General features: G+C 40.6%; 1 protein-coding gene across 3 annotated transcripts; it reads right to left on the reverse strand.

The window, feature by feature from the left end:
* Nucleotides 1–4063: 4063 nt before the first annotated feature.
* ca4 (carbonic anhydrase 4) lies at nucleotides 4064–14464 on the reverse strand. 3 transcript variants are annotated; one of them, NM_001124487.1, is given in 9 exon segments: nucleotides 4064–4204; nucleotides 4923–5050; nucleotides 5252–5415; nucleotides 5769–5835; nucleotides 5950–6042; nucleotides 6636–6781; nucleotides 8363–8527; nucleotides 8622–8666; nucleotides 14057–14182. In NM_001124487.1, coding segments are annotated over 9 exon segments (879 nt in total). In that variant the 5' UTR covers nucleotides 14112–14182; the 3' UTR covers nucleotides 4064–4188.
* Nucleotides 14465–16045: the final 1581 nt, after the last annotated feature.

Consider the following 16045-nt stretch of genomic DNA (forward strand, 5'->3'; position numbering starts at 1 on the left):
ACCAATCTAGACAACCATAGACTTACATAAACACCTAGATAGTGAACACCCCCATAAACCTACAAAACCCCTAGACAGTACAAAAACACATACATCACACTTGTCACACCCTGACCTAACCAAAACAATAAAGAAAACAAAGAATACTAAGGTCAGGGCGTGACAGTACCACCCCCCGACCACGGATTAGAGGACGCCACTGGACTGATGGTCGAGTCTGGAGTGAGTGGCGCCTCTGGATTGGAGGGAGACTCTGGCAGAGCCGGACTGGAGGGAGACTCTGGCGGAGCCGGACTGGAGGGAGACTCTGGCGGAGCCGGACTGGTAGGTTCCGGACTGCGACCCGTCGTGGTAGGTTCCGGACTGCGGCCCGTCGTAGGAGGTTCTGGTCTGTAGACTGTTGCCGGGTGCTCTGGACTGGGTGCTGTTGCCGTACGCTCTGGACTGGGTACTGTCGGCGGACACTCTGGACTGGGTACTGTCGGCGGACACTCTGGACTGGGTACTGTTGCCGGACGCTCTGGACTGGGTACTGTCGCCGGACGCTCTGGACTGGGTACTGTCGGTACCGGGCTGGGGTACCGGGCCTGACCAGTACGAAGCCTGCCACGGTAAGCACGAGGAGTTGGCTCAGGTCTCCTACCTGACTTAGCCAAACTCCTCGTGTGCCTCCCCCAAAAAATGTATTGGGGCTGCCTCTCGGGCTTCCGTGCTAGCCTTGTACCCAGATATCGTCGTCGTTCCTCCTGTGCTCTCTCCACCTGCTTCCATGGCAGGGTCTTGTCCCCTGCCATTACCGCCTCCCAGGTCCAGGATGTTTTACCGTCCAGTCTTTCGTCCCGAGTCCTAGATTCCACAAAGCGCTGTTCCTCCTTATCACGCTGCTTGGTCCTTTTATGGTGGGTTATTCTGTCACGTTCGTCGTAAAGAGGAGACCAAGGCGTAGCGTGATATGAATACATCTTCTTTAATAAGACGAAGAACACATAAACAAACTATACAAAATAACAAAACGACCGTGACGCTATACTATAAATGTGCATACACAGGCAACTAGACATAGACAATAACCCACAAAATACCCAAAGAAGATGGCTGCCTAAATATGTTTCCCAATCAGAGACAACTATAAACAGCTGCCTCTAATTGAGAACCAATCTAGGCAACCATAGACATATTTAAACACCTAGATAGTATGCACCCCCATAAACATACAAAACCCCTAGACAGTACAAAAACACATACATCACCCATGTCACACCCTGACCTAACCAAAACAATAAAGAAAACAAAGAATACTAAGGTCAGGGCGTGACAGATTGTTATACAAAAATCTACAATTGTTGAATGACCATAAACCATGGAAAGCAAACCATGAAGAAACACTATTTATTTATTTTCATAAGTACAATATTGCAATCAAATCTCCTTTTATTTGAGAAACATGATTGAATACTTAACGGGAATATTTATTCAGAGGACTGCATATCTAGTACATAAATTAAATACAACTTAAACATAGACCAAGGTCTCCAAGCTTTTCAGAATCTTTCATTGATGTCACTGGAGTCCCTGATGTGTTTTTCTCCGTAGCCAACAGTACACTCATCCATAAAGTAGGAAACACTACACTGTGCAGAGGAGTTTAGTAGTACTCTCTACTTTATGGATGACTGCACTGTACATCAGTATCTTCTCGTTGCTGTGGCAGCTTCATGTTTGGTGCTGCTCAGAACCCCTCCTCAGTCCAATCCGTAGAGCAAATTCAAGGTAAGAAACTAACTAAATCGTCACAAAAACAGTCATGTTTTTTGTAATACATTGCGGATGTGTAACAAAATGATCTAATCATTTATAAAAGTGTACTAAAATCATCTCAACCAGTAGAACCAGTAAAATGTTACAATATTTTTGTAATACATTGTCTTTACTGCCACCATACAGTAAAACTGTCCTCTGTTTTATACAAAATTATATTCAATGAATCTATTAAGCTACATCAATCAGTATATCACACAGTCTTACCGTCTTTCTCTCCTCTATCCCAGCAGAAACAGAGGTGTTCTTATTAAGCCTCGTAGTCACGTGGTGTAAACCACAGGAAGAGGTTCAACAGTCTCTCTACAGCGATACCTCCTTCTGTCTCTGAGATACACCAACCAATTTACGCCCATACGGCCCACATAGACAGACATCTTCACTACTGACAGAGAATGTGTCCCAAATGTCACCCTTTTCCCTTTATATTGCAATACTTTTGAACAGATACCATCGTGCTCTGGCCAAAAGTAGTACACTATATAGGGAATAGGGTACCATTTGGGATACAGGCAGTGACAGTGCCCCCCCCCCCCCCCCCCCCCCCCTTTCAAGGACATGCAAACAGACGATACATCAACTATTAAAAATGAGCTACTTAGATATTGTGAAATTGATACATATTTTATTGATCACTTTTCAAATTGATTTAACGTACTTACGTGGTGTCCATGTTGACTATAGTCTAGAGGAGAGATCAACAGCTTAGGATGTTTTCGTCTTATAATAGAATATATCCACTATTAAAGGGGTGAAGTATAGGTAAAAGAACAGTCTCGTGAGGGTTTCTCAGACATGCTATAACTAATTGATTCATAACCTGTTTTGTGCAGATATCAGCTTCATTGCATTAAAAGACTTGATAGGATAGGTTACACTGTTGCTTGTTCTCTTGTCTTCTAATGCACTTTGCTAACAGACAGGAACCCATACCTCTACCCAGTTTACAGCAACAGAAGAAGTGCCATCTGCAATAGGCACAACTGAAACACGTGAGATGACGTTTAAGTGAGATATGCCCGATGTGGTCAAGACAACCTAAACCTCAGAGTCAAGTCAAGTGAGAGAGGAGGAAGTGGGTGATGGGTGGAAACTGTGTGTGCAACTGTGCAAGATATTTTTGTGAAACGTTGACAACACACCGCTGTTCCAAACCTACACTCTACCTTTTCTTTGTTTAGTTGAAGACAGTTGAAGACCTACCAGTTCTCTCACATTGAATGATTTCAATGGCCATCTTACTAGTATTTCAACATCCCTACACTGTAATTACACTTTACTTGCCTATGTAACTACCATGTAATAACATAGATATTACAGACACATGGTAAAGTCATGATCCTTGAGTAGCTCTGGTTCAGGGTGTTGTGTGCGACTTTAGCCTCCTTGAAGGAGTCCTATAGCAATAGCCAAACATGACTTTGCAGCTAGGAGATTATTCCCGTGGCTCAACGCACTGTAGTGCTATTTCTGTGTAACATGGGACTACTTAAGGTGAAATGGATAGTGTAGCCTACCTGTACCTAAATTAAATCAGTGGCTATTATCCACAGGTTGTTGACAAAGGATTGATTGAATTAGGATTAGACAAGTATGAAATTGTTAAGTGTGGGGTATCCTGAGTAACCTGACCTGGATATGGGAAGGATAAAGTCCACAGAGAGGAAATTATATTTTCAGTCAAAACACATGGTTATATGACCACTACCTGCTTTGTGCAGTGTGAAGTTGGTCAAAAAGGATGAAGAAAGGAACGGAGTGTGTGCTGTTCCCCATTACTGACACTTGCTGGATTGTAGAAGAAATGACATAGAAGATTAAATCACATATAGCCTTTGTACTGCCCTCTGCTTAGTTAGAGTGAATAAAGTTAAGTAAAAATGATATGTTTACAGCTTTAACTGATTGGGTACACCTAATATAAAAAGGACATGGATGTGCTTTGTTTCCGGACAAAATAGATCAGAATTCCAGTGCTTTGATACTGATTCTCAACAGTTGTGTTGTTGGTTCTGTGGAAAAGCACAGGTCAAATAATGACACAGACTGTTCAATAACAGGAAGTTGATGTGAATGAAATATATTGTTTTTTATGATCAGGAGATCTAATAAGAGTGTAATAACAATGCTTGGTGTAATGCCCTCAACTATTATTTTAATACATACAAAATAAGATAAAAGGAAATCTCTATGTGCATCATTAATGCTGTCTCCTTAATTGTTGAATAAACTGTAACAACTATAATTTGGCAAGCAAAGTGAACTTTATTGAAAACAACTGCATTGCCGTCATACACAAACATATTCTGGGTTGTTTGGGTTGTTGATGCTGGGTTATTTATTCTGGGTAATTGAGACTGAAGGCATAGTTTAGTAAGAGAGTGGCTTTCAGATAGTTCATTTTAGACACCCGTGAGAGTAAATATCATTCCTGTCAATCTGTTCTGTTAATCACATGTTAAGGTTGAACACTGACTTCATTGAGGCTTACATAAGTGTATGAGTTCCTTAAAAGCCTCTGCAAATCCCATTGTTGGGATGGATACCACCTTATTATAATATCTAATAAATAATGAATTCATATTCTAGAAGAATGTGTAACATGCAAAAAATTAAGATGAAATGTTCAGTATGTAAACTTAACATGATGAACAGGAATGACATTTACTCTCACGGGTGTCCAATAAGATCTATCTGAAAGCCATTCCCTAATAAGCCACGTCTCCTGAAAATAACCTAAGGATTACATTCAAAAAGACCCAGCTGATAGGTCAACCCAGCATGAAAGTAAAAAATACCAAACTGAAGGTTAAATAAAACCATGTTTGGGTAATTCCAACCACCCAACATGTTGGGTTATTCATACAACCCCACTGGCTGGGTCAAAATAAATCAGCTTGTGTTCTGTCCAATATTTACCCAGTGCTGGGTAACCAAAGAACCCGATTTGGATTGTTTTAAACCCAGCATTTTTTAGAGTGTTGCATTTGAGATTAGGATAATATTGGGCTCTCTCTAATTCACTGATACACATATCCAAAGATGCTAGTATTTATTTGGGCAGTGGGAGTCCAATGGCTGATATCACAGAGGTGATGAGTAGCAAAGTGCTGACTAAGATAACTTGACTTCCAGAGCGATACACCGGGCGACCATTCAACGGCTGGACTGGGCGATAGGTTCCCACCATAGGCTTTCCATCAGCAAACTGAAGCCGAGAAAATGCATCAAGCTGTAGGACACAAAGATTTTTTAAAAACATGTTAGAAATACAGTAAAAAAAATACAACTCAATAAAGACATACAAATAACAACTTTATGGACTTTATTTTGCAATACATGTACTATACATTCACTGACAACAGGTATAGGTATAATGTCAGGTATAAAAGTGACCTAGGTAAGGTGAGGTGTAATGTCAAGCATTATACACCTGTTGCCTGCTGAGAGGAATGGTATTTTTGAACACGGTCCAAACTACAGCTTCTTCACAGGGAGGTGTGGTAAGAGAGCCCTGGTAGCGGAAGTAGCTGGTCATATTACTCTGAGAGGGGATGAACATGTCCAGGGACACATCACTCAGGGTAGTGTTGGAGCCTAGAGGTGGACACAATAAAGACAATAGAAAAAATACAGGGTCAAACTATCTTAAGTGGCCCCTATGGAACTACACAGTAATAATTTAAGGTGAAGTGTTGCCCAATACAGTTGATGTTGAGACCTGTAAATGGTCTACAAAATAGGCTACTGTTCATATTGCTAGTGATTGCTAATAGCTTTATCGAAGACACTGTGGTTAAAAAACAAGGGTTTTATTACTTTGTATCTAAACTATCAGCACACTATCACATAGGCCTATCCCTGTATGATCTGGAACATGCATCATTTAGTACCTGGATCCATGCTATAAAAGACACATAACAATGATTGTTGTCTATAAGCTGACTTACTGGGCATATTGATTGAGTTCAGAGCATTTATGATGGATTCGTATTTTTTGTTGGAGCTTCCTGATTGCTGAAAATATAAGAGATATTATCAGGATTATCAGAGAGTATCATTTATCAAAGGTCATATAAATCCCATTTTGTCATGTTGTAGAACATTTTATAAGATTAAGCTGAAAAATACCTCGTAAAAGAATCCCAGAACTCCAACCCCTGCAAGGTCTTTCAGAGCTTCATCCAAAGAGTTGTACTCCTCTTTTATATTTACTATATGCAGCTGTTGACATCAAGAGATATCATTGACAAATATGTCAAAGATTGCAATAAATGTGAATTTGCAAAAGTGTACATTAATGTGATTTATGTATAATTACTGTACACATAATGTAGTTCACAAAAGTTAAATTAGAATGGCTGATCTGAATGCTCATTTAAATTCATCAAGTAAGTAGTACAAAATTGACTTGGTTTCCTATTCTACAGGCATAGTGCGAATGAACACAAACTTATCATCATCAGCATAGCGTCTTGCTTCTTCTTTTCTTTCCTATTAGCCATGTGTGGGATAATAATAACCTTAAGGCCCGTCATTATAACTCCTTTCCCCCAGCATGGGGGGTTTGATGCCAGCTGCCTAGCATAGGGATATATGTCATCAGCATCTGGCTCTGAGGAACATTCCTCCGAGACAAGGCCTACCCAAACTATTCAAAATTCCATATTGCATTCTGTTTTCCATTCAGTTAAGCCTGTACTCGATTGAACTGTATCTAAAAGACCTAAAACTATGTGATAATCCTAAATAAATATCAGGAGTTTTAAAATACATGGTGTATTATGGGAATGTTTCCTTTATTTTGGTCATCAAACCTCCATGGGATATCGTTCTCCATCGATGGTGTGTTCGGATCCAGGGCCACCATCCTTGCCCAAGTGCAGGTGGAGCTGTATTGCCTTGTATGGCACAGCCAGATCTCCACCCTGTACTTTTGCTGTGGCAGGCAGGTCCACTTGAACTGCAGAGAGATGAAAGCTTTAGTCCATGTAAAATGAGATATGTAGAGTCCAAGGACCTTTGCATGTACTGTACTATTGTAATGTTAAGCCAATGTTATGGAGCTTTGAGCTTAAATCAGATCTGTGAAATACCAAGGCATTGAGTGAATAAGCCTTGCTATTTGTGTTCAATTCAACTACAATACACCATGCTGATAATAGTGTATCATTTGTAGGGTGGTTCTGTACTGTAAATGTAAATGTAGCATCTATATCATTTTGAAATCTGAAAATTCTCCCCACCCTAACCATGTGAAAAGAATTATGTAAATAACAGTCAATGTTTACTTTTTATTTGGGGCTATGGCAGTCAATTGAAAAACATTGTAACAATATTTCTGATTGGCTTCTCAACTTACAATCACATACTTTTAATGTGAGGCTATGACAGTCAATTGCAAATTAGTCTGACATAATGTTGCTTATCTCACCACCACTAATGAGATGGGTGTGGCTTGATGCATGTCATGCTGGAGCTCCTCAAAGTCAGGAGGCATGGTTGACAGTACGCACCTCATCTCTGCTGTCACATCCAACCTGGATCGATATTTGGTTTTAATGCAGACGAGAGCAATGAATCCAGCTTCACAAATATGAGCTGGTAAAGAGTACCATGAGTTTTAATGCTCAGAGGGAGACGGCAGGGTGTTCCTTTGTAGTGACCCGTGAATGCGTTGTCTGCAGCATTCGGTCACATGACATCTTGATCAGCTGTTCAATTTCAGTTACCGACATGTCAACAGAGACAGGATCACACAGTCAAATGGATTGGGAAGTAGGTCACAAGGTGCTCTTCCAAGCGTTGGAGGTGAGCAGTCATCACTCGTGTGGGACACTTACTGATGCTGTTGTCTGTTAGAAACATGCACAGCTGAGGGAAGGGGGCATGGTTTGCTTTTGACTCTACAATAATAATAATTTCCTCTGAATCCACTGATTCGGTCACTCACTCATCTGTAGAATGTTTTTGTATTTCCCCTGCATGCTTGCGTCGTTCAGTTTCCCAAATATGTCTGTTACATAGGCAAGGAGACACATTTTCTTTTCATTAAACAGAAAGTCAACCAAGTCTGTTTTTTTTTTACATCCATTGTGAATGACAACAGTTCCTATCTCAATACAAAAAAAATCTTTCCAACACTCCCCCTTGGTAACCACTAAGCCTGGTGGGAAATAAAACATTGTCCTGCTCTGATCCTACTTGTCCACATTGTGTTGTGAACAGGCATGTGTGCAATGGATGTGGTTTGATGTAGTTTACAGTCGAAGTTACCTGCTGCAGTATATCTCAGAGTTCTGTGCCCAACTTTTTTGCATCCAGTTGCTCTCGGTGTATTATACAATGTGTCCATATGACAGAGGGAGACACATTCATAACTAGAGTGCAGAGGCCTGCCCGTCGTCCTGCCATAGATGGTGCCCCATCTGTGCAAAAGCCCACCATTCAATCCCAAGGAATCTGTTTTTCAAGAATATAGCCACATAGCACACTGAACATCCCCTGTACCGTTCCATGCTCGGGAGATACATTAGAAACTCACCAGTGCGACCATTGTTTGTGATGAGACTGTGGAAGGCCTCTTGGTACCCAGCGAATGTGAATGGTGTAAGGCGTTCATCTGGTAGAGTTCTTCTTGTCACAATGTTAATGGGGGACTGGGCTTTTCCGCCACAAGCCCCAGCAACCGTTGGCCAACCATCAGGTCCTTCACATGAGCAACGAGACAGAACATTGGTTATGTTTAAGAACTTTGATCCCAATGGGTATTTTAGCATATGTACTGAATGTATATGGTTTACCTATGCAGTTGCCACCACATGTAACCTGGGACTGGTAGCACCAATCTGGAGAAGGGATTTTTTGGACATTAACCATTTTTTCCCATTGAATGCAATGTATTGACAATGTCATATATTGTTAAGTTTTCCTTTTTGAAAAAATGTGACAGGATGAACATTTATGAACATTTGAACATCTTGGCCATGTTCTGTTATAATCTCCACCCGGCACAGCCAGAAGAGGACTGGTCACCCCACATAGCCTGGTTCCTCTCTAGGTTTCTTCCTAGGTTTTGGCCTTTCTAGGGAGTTTTTCCTAGCCACGTGCTTCTACACCTGCATTGCTTGCTGTTTGGGGTTTTAGGCTGGGTTTCTGTACAGCACTTTGAGATATCAGCTGATGTACGAAGGGCTATATAAATACATTTGATTTGATTTGATTTGATGACGTTTTCCTATGATATCATGTTGGGACATCATTAATTATCCAATGGCATAAATAAATGTTGCTTGAGTATTTCACTTCCTAAATAAAAAATAAATGACATAAGATGTGTTGTAAAGTCCAATGTTATTAGTCAATCAGATAGGCAGCTGTAAAGGAACACAATTTTAGTGGCTTTTGACAGAGACCATTACTCCAAGGCAAACAACCACAGAGGTAGGCCAAAGTACAATTAAACGTTCTTGATTATAAATCCAGCTTTTACAACAATGACAATACACAGTATCACTACGGTCCGATTAGAAACGTATAAGGCGCTAGGATTTAGGGCTAACTATGAGAACCGGCGCAAACTAACACAACAGTGTATTCACTCACGGAGCAGTGACCAATGCTTGTTCGTCCGGTTCTTTCCGAGCAGGGTTCATTCGTTCAACTCTACCCGAACAGGGTTCATTAGTCGATGGCTGGTTTGGTCATCAATGGCAGATTTGGTTGTCGTTGCTGCTTGCTGGACTGTCTCTTGCTCTACGACAGGCCTGCTGGGTTGTAGCGTCAGGCGTGTCAGCATGTTCTGGCCAATAACTGGAGTCACGCTTACATGCTGGAAATAAGCTCTTTACTTTAGTAGTGCTATTGATGTCGTTGTGATTTGTGTCTTTTACCCAAAGCAGGTGGATATCGGAGAGGAGCAGCAGCAACGAGGTGGACGTCCGTCAGTCGATGTTCCATATATGTTAATTCATGGCTTTGATGTATTCACAATTTTTCTACAATGTAGAAAATATTAAAAAATAAAGAAAACCCCTTGAATGAGAAGGTGTGTTCAAACTTTTGACTGGTACTGTATATTTTACTCTGTTTGAGAAGATTGCCACATCCCTAACATGGCCGCACGATATCTGGTCACTGCTCCTCCAAAGTGTTCTTGTGAGAAAAGCTCAGAATCTGTATGCCGCTTTATCTCTTGATCAGAGTTCAGATTATGACACTGTTAAAGCTGCTATCCTTAGGGCTTATGAGTTGGTTCCAGAGGCATATAGACAACAGTTCTGTAAATTGTGAAAGACACAATTACAAAGTTATGTTGAATTCGCAAGGGAACAAGCATGTATTTTTGATCGGTGATGTGGTTCACAAGAGGTCAAAGACCTTGAGGATTTAAAGACACATACTCCTCGAACAGTTCAAGAATTGCCTTTACGAAAGGGTTGCTACCTGCATTTATGACCACAAGGATCTCACTCTTGAGAAAGCTGCAGTCCTTGCATATGAGTTTGGGTTGACACATAAAACTACTTTCACAAACAAAGCACCCAGTAATTATCCCTACCCAAAAAGCAATCTAGAGGATTCACCTCCTACTGCGAGGTTTCAGATTTTTCCCCAGTGCCAAAGATAAGGATCGTCAGAAAACTGATTCTTCGTATTCTCCAGTTTGTCATTACTGCCGTGAGAAAGGACACATTGCCTCTCAGTGTCCTAAGTTGAAACAGAAAAATGAGAGAAGAAAGCAGTTTCTTCTTGTGGGAGCACTCCAGACCATTAAGGCTCTGGTTGGGACTAGTGTATCTCCTAAACAAGGTTTTGGATCAGATGTGTATGAACCCTTTGTTTCAGACGGGTTAGTGTCTCTGATGAGTGATGATGCTGTTAAGCAGCCTGTGAAAATACTGCGAGACAGTGGGGCAGCTCAGTCCTTTATTTTTTAGGGTGTTTTGCCTTTGTCTGACACTTCTGCAACTTGTTTCTGGTTATTTTGTTGTAGGAGTGAGGCCTAGCCTTCTGGTGAAAAGGGTCTCGTTAATTTTGGGCAACAATTTGGCTGGCAGGAACGTTGTGTCAAATCCTGTCATTTGTAGGGAACCCAGAGTGGAGGAACCTGACGGGTTATCGGAAAAGTACCCTAGAGTGTTCCCAGCATATACCGTTACATGTGTTATGTCTAAGAAGAAAGCCGAAAGCCAATCTAGTATTGAGGAGGATGTCAGTAATTCCACCATGTTCGATCTGTCTAAGACGTTTATGTGTGGTCCTAATTTTGGTAAACCTCCTGAGTTGGCCTCTTCTTTGAAAACCCCAAAGGTGAGCAAATTTGTATGACCTCTGACAGAAGAGAGGGTCCCTACAATAGACACGATGTCTAATAAGCAGCTCATTGCTGAACAGAGTAAAGATGTTTTTCCTCGCCTCTCTTTTTATTAAGTTGATATGTCCAGAGGAGGGGTTTGATGAAGAGTTTGATGGGTTACTTTGACAGACATGTTCTGATGAGGAAATGGCGTTCTTGCACCACTTCTGGGTAAGACGATTAGCCCAGTATCTCAAAATTGTCAATCCAGTTACACTTTGACAAGAGATACTGAGGTTGGCTGATGATGGTAGTATGGCTGGTCAATAAGATCATATCCTGATTAACCATGACCATGACCATATCTTGGGTAACTTCTTTTGGCCTGGTCTGAAACAGGATGTTCTCAGATAAATGTACTAGAGCATTACATTGACGTTGGGGACTCTGCCAATCAAACAACATGTCTATCGAGTGATTCCTGAAAAGATAGAAAAAATCTGCAGTGAAGTGGAGTTCATGCTTGAGCACGGCATTGCCCAACATGGCAACAGTCCATGGAGTTCACCCTATAAATTAGTAACTAAGGCAGATGGGCCTCTGTAGTTTTGTTCAGATTTTTTGCAAACTCAATGCAATTACTAAGTCAGATTCGTACCCTTTGCCCCGGGCCGACGATTGTGTGGGCCGTGTTGGCACTGCCAAGTACGTTAGTTAGTTCGACCTATTGAAGGGATATTGGCAGGACCCTCTAACTGAGCGTACCAAAGAGCTGTCTGCTTTTGTCACTCCTGATGGTTAATTTTCTTACCTTCATCTTCCATTTGGTTTGAGAAATGCCGGAGCCATGTTTCAAAGGCTCATGCACATAGTGCTACGTGGTCTGGAAAATGCAGAGGCGTATTTTGACGATGTGGTTGTATTTAATGTCACCTGGCCAGAACACCTTCAGAACATTGAGTCTGTTCGAATCAATTTTTCCCTGCCAACTTGACAGTGAACCTGTCAGAGTGAATTCGCCCAAGCATCAGAGAAGTATCTTGTGAAGGTGGTCGGGCAAGGGACGGTCCAACCGGTCTTGCAAAAGTGGAGGCCCTTAATAATAACCTTCCAGTGCACAGATTCTTGGGAATGGCTGGCTACTACCGGGCATTTTGCAAGAACTTGCCCAGCATGTTGCTCCAATTACAGTTTTGACGAATCCGAACGTCGTTTTCCGTTGGAGCCCAGACTGTCGGGAGACTTTTAAGAAGACAAAGACTCTTTTGGTCTCTGTATCAGTGCTAGCTGCTCTGGATTTCCATTGTCTATTTGCTTTGAACGCCAAATGGCAGCAATGTAGGAGCAGGTGTGGTGCTTCCACAGAAAGAGTACAACAATATCGAGCACCCTGTGGGGTAATTTTCAAAGAAATGGGCCTCATATCAGAAAAACTACTTGACTATCGAGAAGGAGACACTCGCTTTGGCACTGGCTCTTCAGCACATCGAGGTTTATGTATTGGTCTCTACCCCTCTTGTGGTCTATACCAATCATAACCCTTTTATTTTCCTGCGAAAGACACGCTCCACGAATACCCGACTCCTTTGCAAGAGTCTCATATTTCAGGAGTTTCCCCTTGAAATCAGACATGTCCGTGATAAGGACAACTTGGTTGCTGATTGTATTTCAAGGGTGGGCAGTCAATAAGTTTAGTGTTTTGTGTTTAGCCAGTGTGTAGCTCTGGCACACATTTTGTTTTGGCTGCACGTTTTGGCGTACTGGAGACAAGTTTTGTTTCGGTTGGGCTCATCACAAGGGGATGAGAGTTACAGAAAGTTACAAACATCAAAATGTACCTGTTTTTCAAAATGTCAGATTTTTAGGCAGCTATATAAAAATAAATAAGTGAAAAAAGTTATAGAAAATTTTATAAAAAAGAAGAGATCTGTTTTGTCATGTATGAGAGACCGCCAGTTATCACCATGTTTTTATTGGAGAAAGTGATACATTTAAGTTTATTTTATAAAATGGATGTTGTTTTCTGTTGGTAAAAATATGGGATATATTTGCTGTCTTACCTGGAAAGGTGTTATAGGCTTTGGGGTCTTGCACAAGGTAGTTTTTGATTTCAAGGTTGGTTCTGTTTAGGTGTGGGCTTGCTCTGATTGGCCATTGGTCAGGATGTGTTGCACCTGTCACCTAGTTAGTCAGTTGTTAGTTTCACCTGTGCTGGTTTGATCCACTTGGGCGGCAGGGTAACCTAGTGGTTAGAGTGTTGGACTAGTAGCCGGAAGGTTGCAAGTTCAAACCCCCGAGCTGACGTTCTGCCCCTGAACAGGCAGTTAACCCACTGTTAGGCCGTCATTGAAAATAAGAATTTGTTCTTAACTGACTTGCCTAGTTAAATAAAGGTCAAATTTAAAAAACATTTATTTTTAGCTCAATACTATAAATTGGTGTGTTGTTTTTTTTTTTGGGGGGGGGGGGGGGGGGGGGGGGGATTTAGTGGGAACTTATGGTGGGTTTCTTTTAAGACCCAGACTATTGTTGCTAGTGAATTTTTAGTGGACACCCCCATGAGTGTCTTTGAGAACCCCTCCTAAAACCCCACCTGTTTCGTTCTGGTTGCCGTGGCTTATTTGTTAGTTCCCTATTTCTGTTGAGCTAAGATATTTTATGTTTTTCGTATTTATTCATGCATTTCCATGGTATATATTGTGAAGCTGCAAAGTACCAAGCGTTTGGTTTGTAGGATATTTAACTAGTTATTTTCCACTCAAGCATAGCTTTGCTGTAGTTTAATTTATTTTAGTAAGGAATAACTCAAGGTTTAGCTAACTACATTTTCACTGAAGCTTCCCAAACATTGTACACCCAATGCCAATTACACAAATACATCAAGTTTCAACCCCTTTTAGGTACTAAGATTGAATAAATCAAACAATTAAAAAAACTCACCTGCCCCTTGAATCTTCACAATGATGGCGAAGAAAAAGGAAATAAATAAATGCATTGTGATTTATGTTTGCTTATGTCAAATTCAATCAGTTATTTTCTAAATGATGCCACACGCAGAGCATCTGGTAAATAACTGTTAGGTGGCAAGGTTCTCTAGAAAAGGCAACCCCTCCCACTAGGTTGTATCCATACCTGTTAATATTAAATATTAGTGAGATCTCCTTGTAGGCTATTTCCTCAGCACTACTCTTAACAGAGAGTTGGCATATCATATGATGATTTGAGATTTGGTGTACTCTCACATGATGAGTAAATATTAACTATTTCAACTGTGATGAATACAACTAGCTATGATATTTCACCGATTTACTAAAGGATTGATTCATCACCAGACCAAGCTACTCTTTAGAAGTAACATGTCATATGTAGCCTACGGGCCAAAAAATTAATTATTGACTTTCACCTGCATTCTGTCACAAGGTTTGCATCACAGGATGTTTTACTGCCCTTAGGCCTATTATAACTAACTACAGTCTAATGACTGTAGTTAATGAAACCCGCTTAATTACTTTTATGATGTGCTCCACATTCCTCACAATAGAATATGATCTTGTAGAAAACATTCTGTGTCAAATGAAGCACATTTGTCAATTACTCTCAAATGGCTTCACCATGGTGTTTTAACCTATGGAACATTGTGCATGAAGTCCTCTTATCTCTTGATTTTAGAAACTGTCAGCAGTGTCAGAGCTTCTGGGCACAGGGATGGATGTGTGCATGAACAAAGCTGGCCTGGCCCATCCTCAGTCACTGCAGAATGGCAAAACCGATGGCTGGAGGACGTGATTGATGTAGGCGTCACTGTCCATGTTTATATATGGAAGCCCATTCCCACCACCCAATACATTTTTCAAATGTTGATACTATCTAAAAATGTTGAGATAAAAACAGAGAAGAAGTCGAGACTTTGGGATTATAAGGTTCTATCTGCGCAATACATAGTTCTGAGATATTCAGCATTTACGTTTTCACATCCCAGATTTTCACATCTCAATTCTTCTTTCATAACCCATTAAGGTCCTCACCATAAAGGTAACTAAAGTGCGATTATCAAAATCCTAAGACATTTGTAAATCTGTTTTCTTAGGGGGTTGCAATCACAGATTGAACCTTATGCCTCTGAAATGTCAATCTATTTAAATAAGGTTCTATCTGCCACAAAATGTTAATTATTTCAATTTCAATAGAAAAGTGCAGCCATTTAAATATTAAATATAGAGAATACTCTTCCTTCTTTCTAATCACATCATCAAATATATGAATTCATATTCATTACACATTTGTTAAACTGATAGTTCCCTAAAATGACTCTACTGTATATCCTATGGATAACTAGCAACATTGCTAAAGCTTAGCTCTGGATGACTAAGCTAATATGTTTGTCTGTTCTCTGACACTCAAAGTCAGTAAACTACTTGCAACTTATCAATGAAATGTGGTAAGTTTGTATTTTTAGTGAAATACCCCTTCCATGCAAGTTTTCGTGTGGATATAGAACAAGACAAAAACAGCAATGCCTCTGCTAAGGGCCATAAACATTATCTAAGGCACTTGTTTTTATTTGTTTATACCATAAAAAAGTTTACGTTATGGCCATTCTTCTGAAAAAGTGGTGAAAAAAATGTAAGTAATTTAAAAAGAGTACCAGAACCTATGATATGAATAGTCAAGGACTTGGGACTATAAGGTTATATCTGCCAAAGTATAGTTTTGAGAATTTTTCCCAGATCTCAGAGCTATTTTGTGATGTCTTCAATCAATCAATCAATAAAATATTTATAAAGCCATTTTTATAAAGTGCTATACAGAAACCCAGCCTAAAACCCCAAACAGCAAGCAATGCAGATGTTGAAGCATGGTGGCTAGGAAAAACTCCCTAGAAAGGCAGGAACCTAAGAAAAAACCTAGAGAGGAACCAGGCTCTGAAGG

This window comes from Oncorhynchus mykiss, chromosome 24 (genome assembly GCF_013265735.2).
Source record: "Oncorhynchus mykiss isolate Arlee chromosome 24, USDA_OmykA_1.1, whole genome shotgun sequence".
NCBI classification, from domain to species: domain Eukaryota; kingdom Metazoa; phylum Chordata; class Actinopteri; order Salmoniformes; family Salmonidae; genus Oncorhynchus; species Oncorhynchus mykiss.

Excerpts from the sequence above, each read along its gene's own strand:
- ca4 (XM_021581481.2), bottom strand. The coding sequence starts at position 14,111 with ATGCATTTATTTATTTCCTTTTTCTTCGCCATCATTGTGAAGATTCAA. Across the intron at positions 6,043-6,635 it reads GAGAACGATATCCCATGGAG|CTGCATATAGTAAATATAAA; the intron begins GTTTGATGACCA and ends TGATGTCAACAG. Across the intron at positions 5,051-5,251 it reads TTCCTCTCAGCAGGCAACAG|CTTGATGCATTTTCTCGGCT; the intron begins GTGTATAATGCT and ends TGTGTCCTACAG.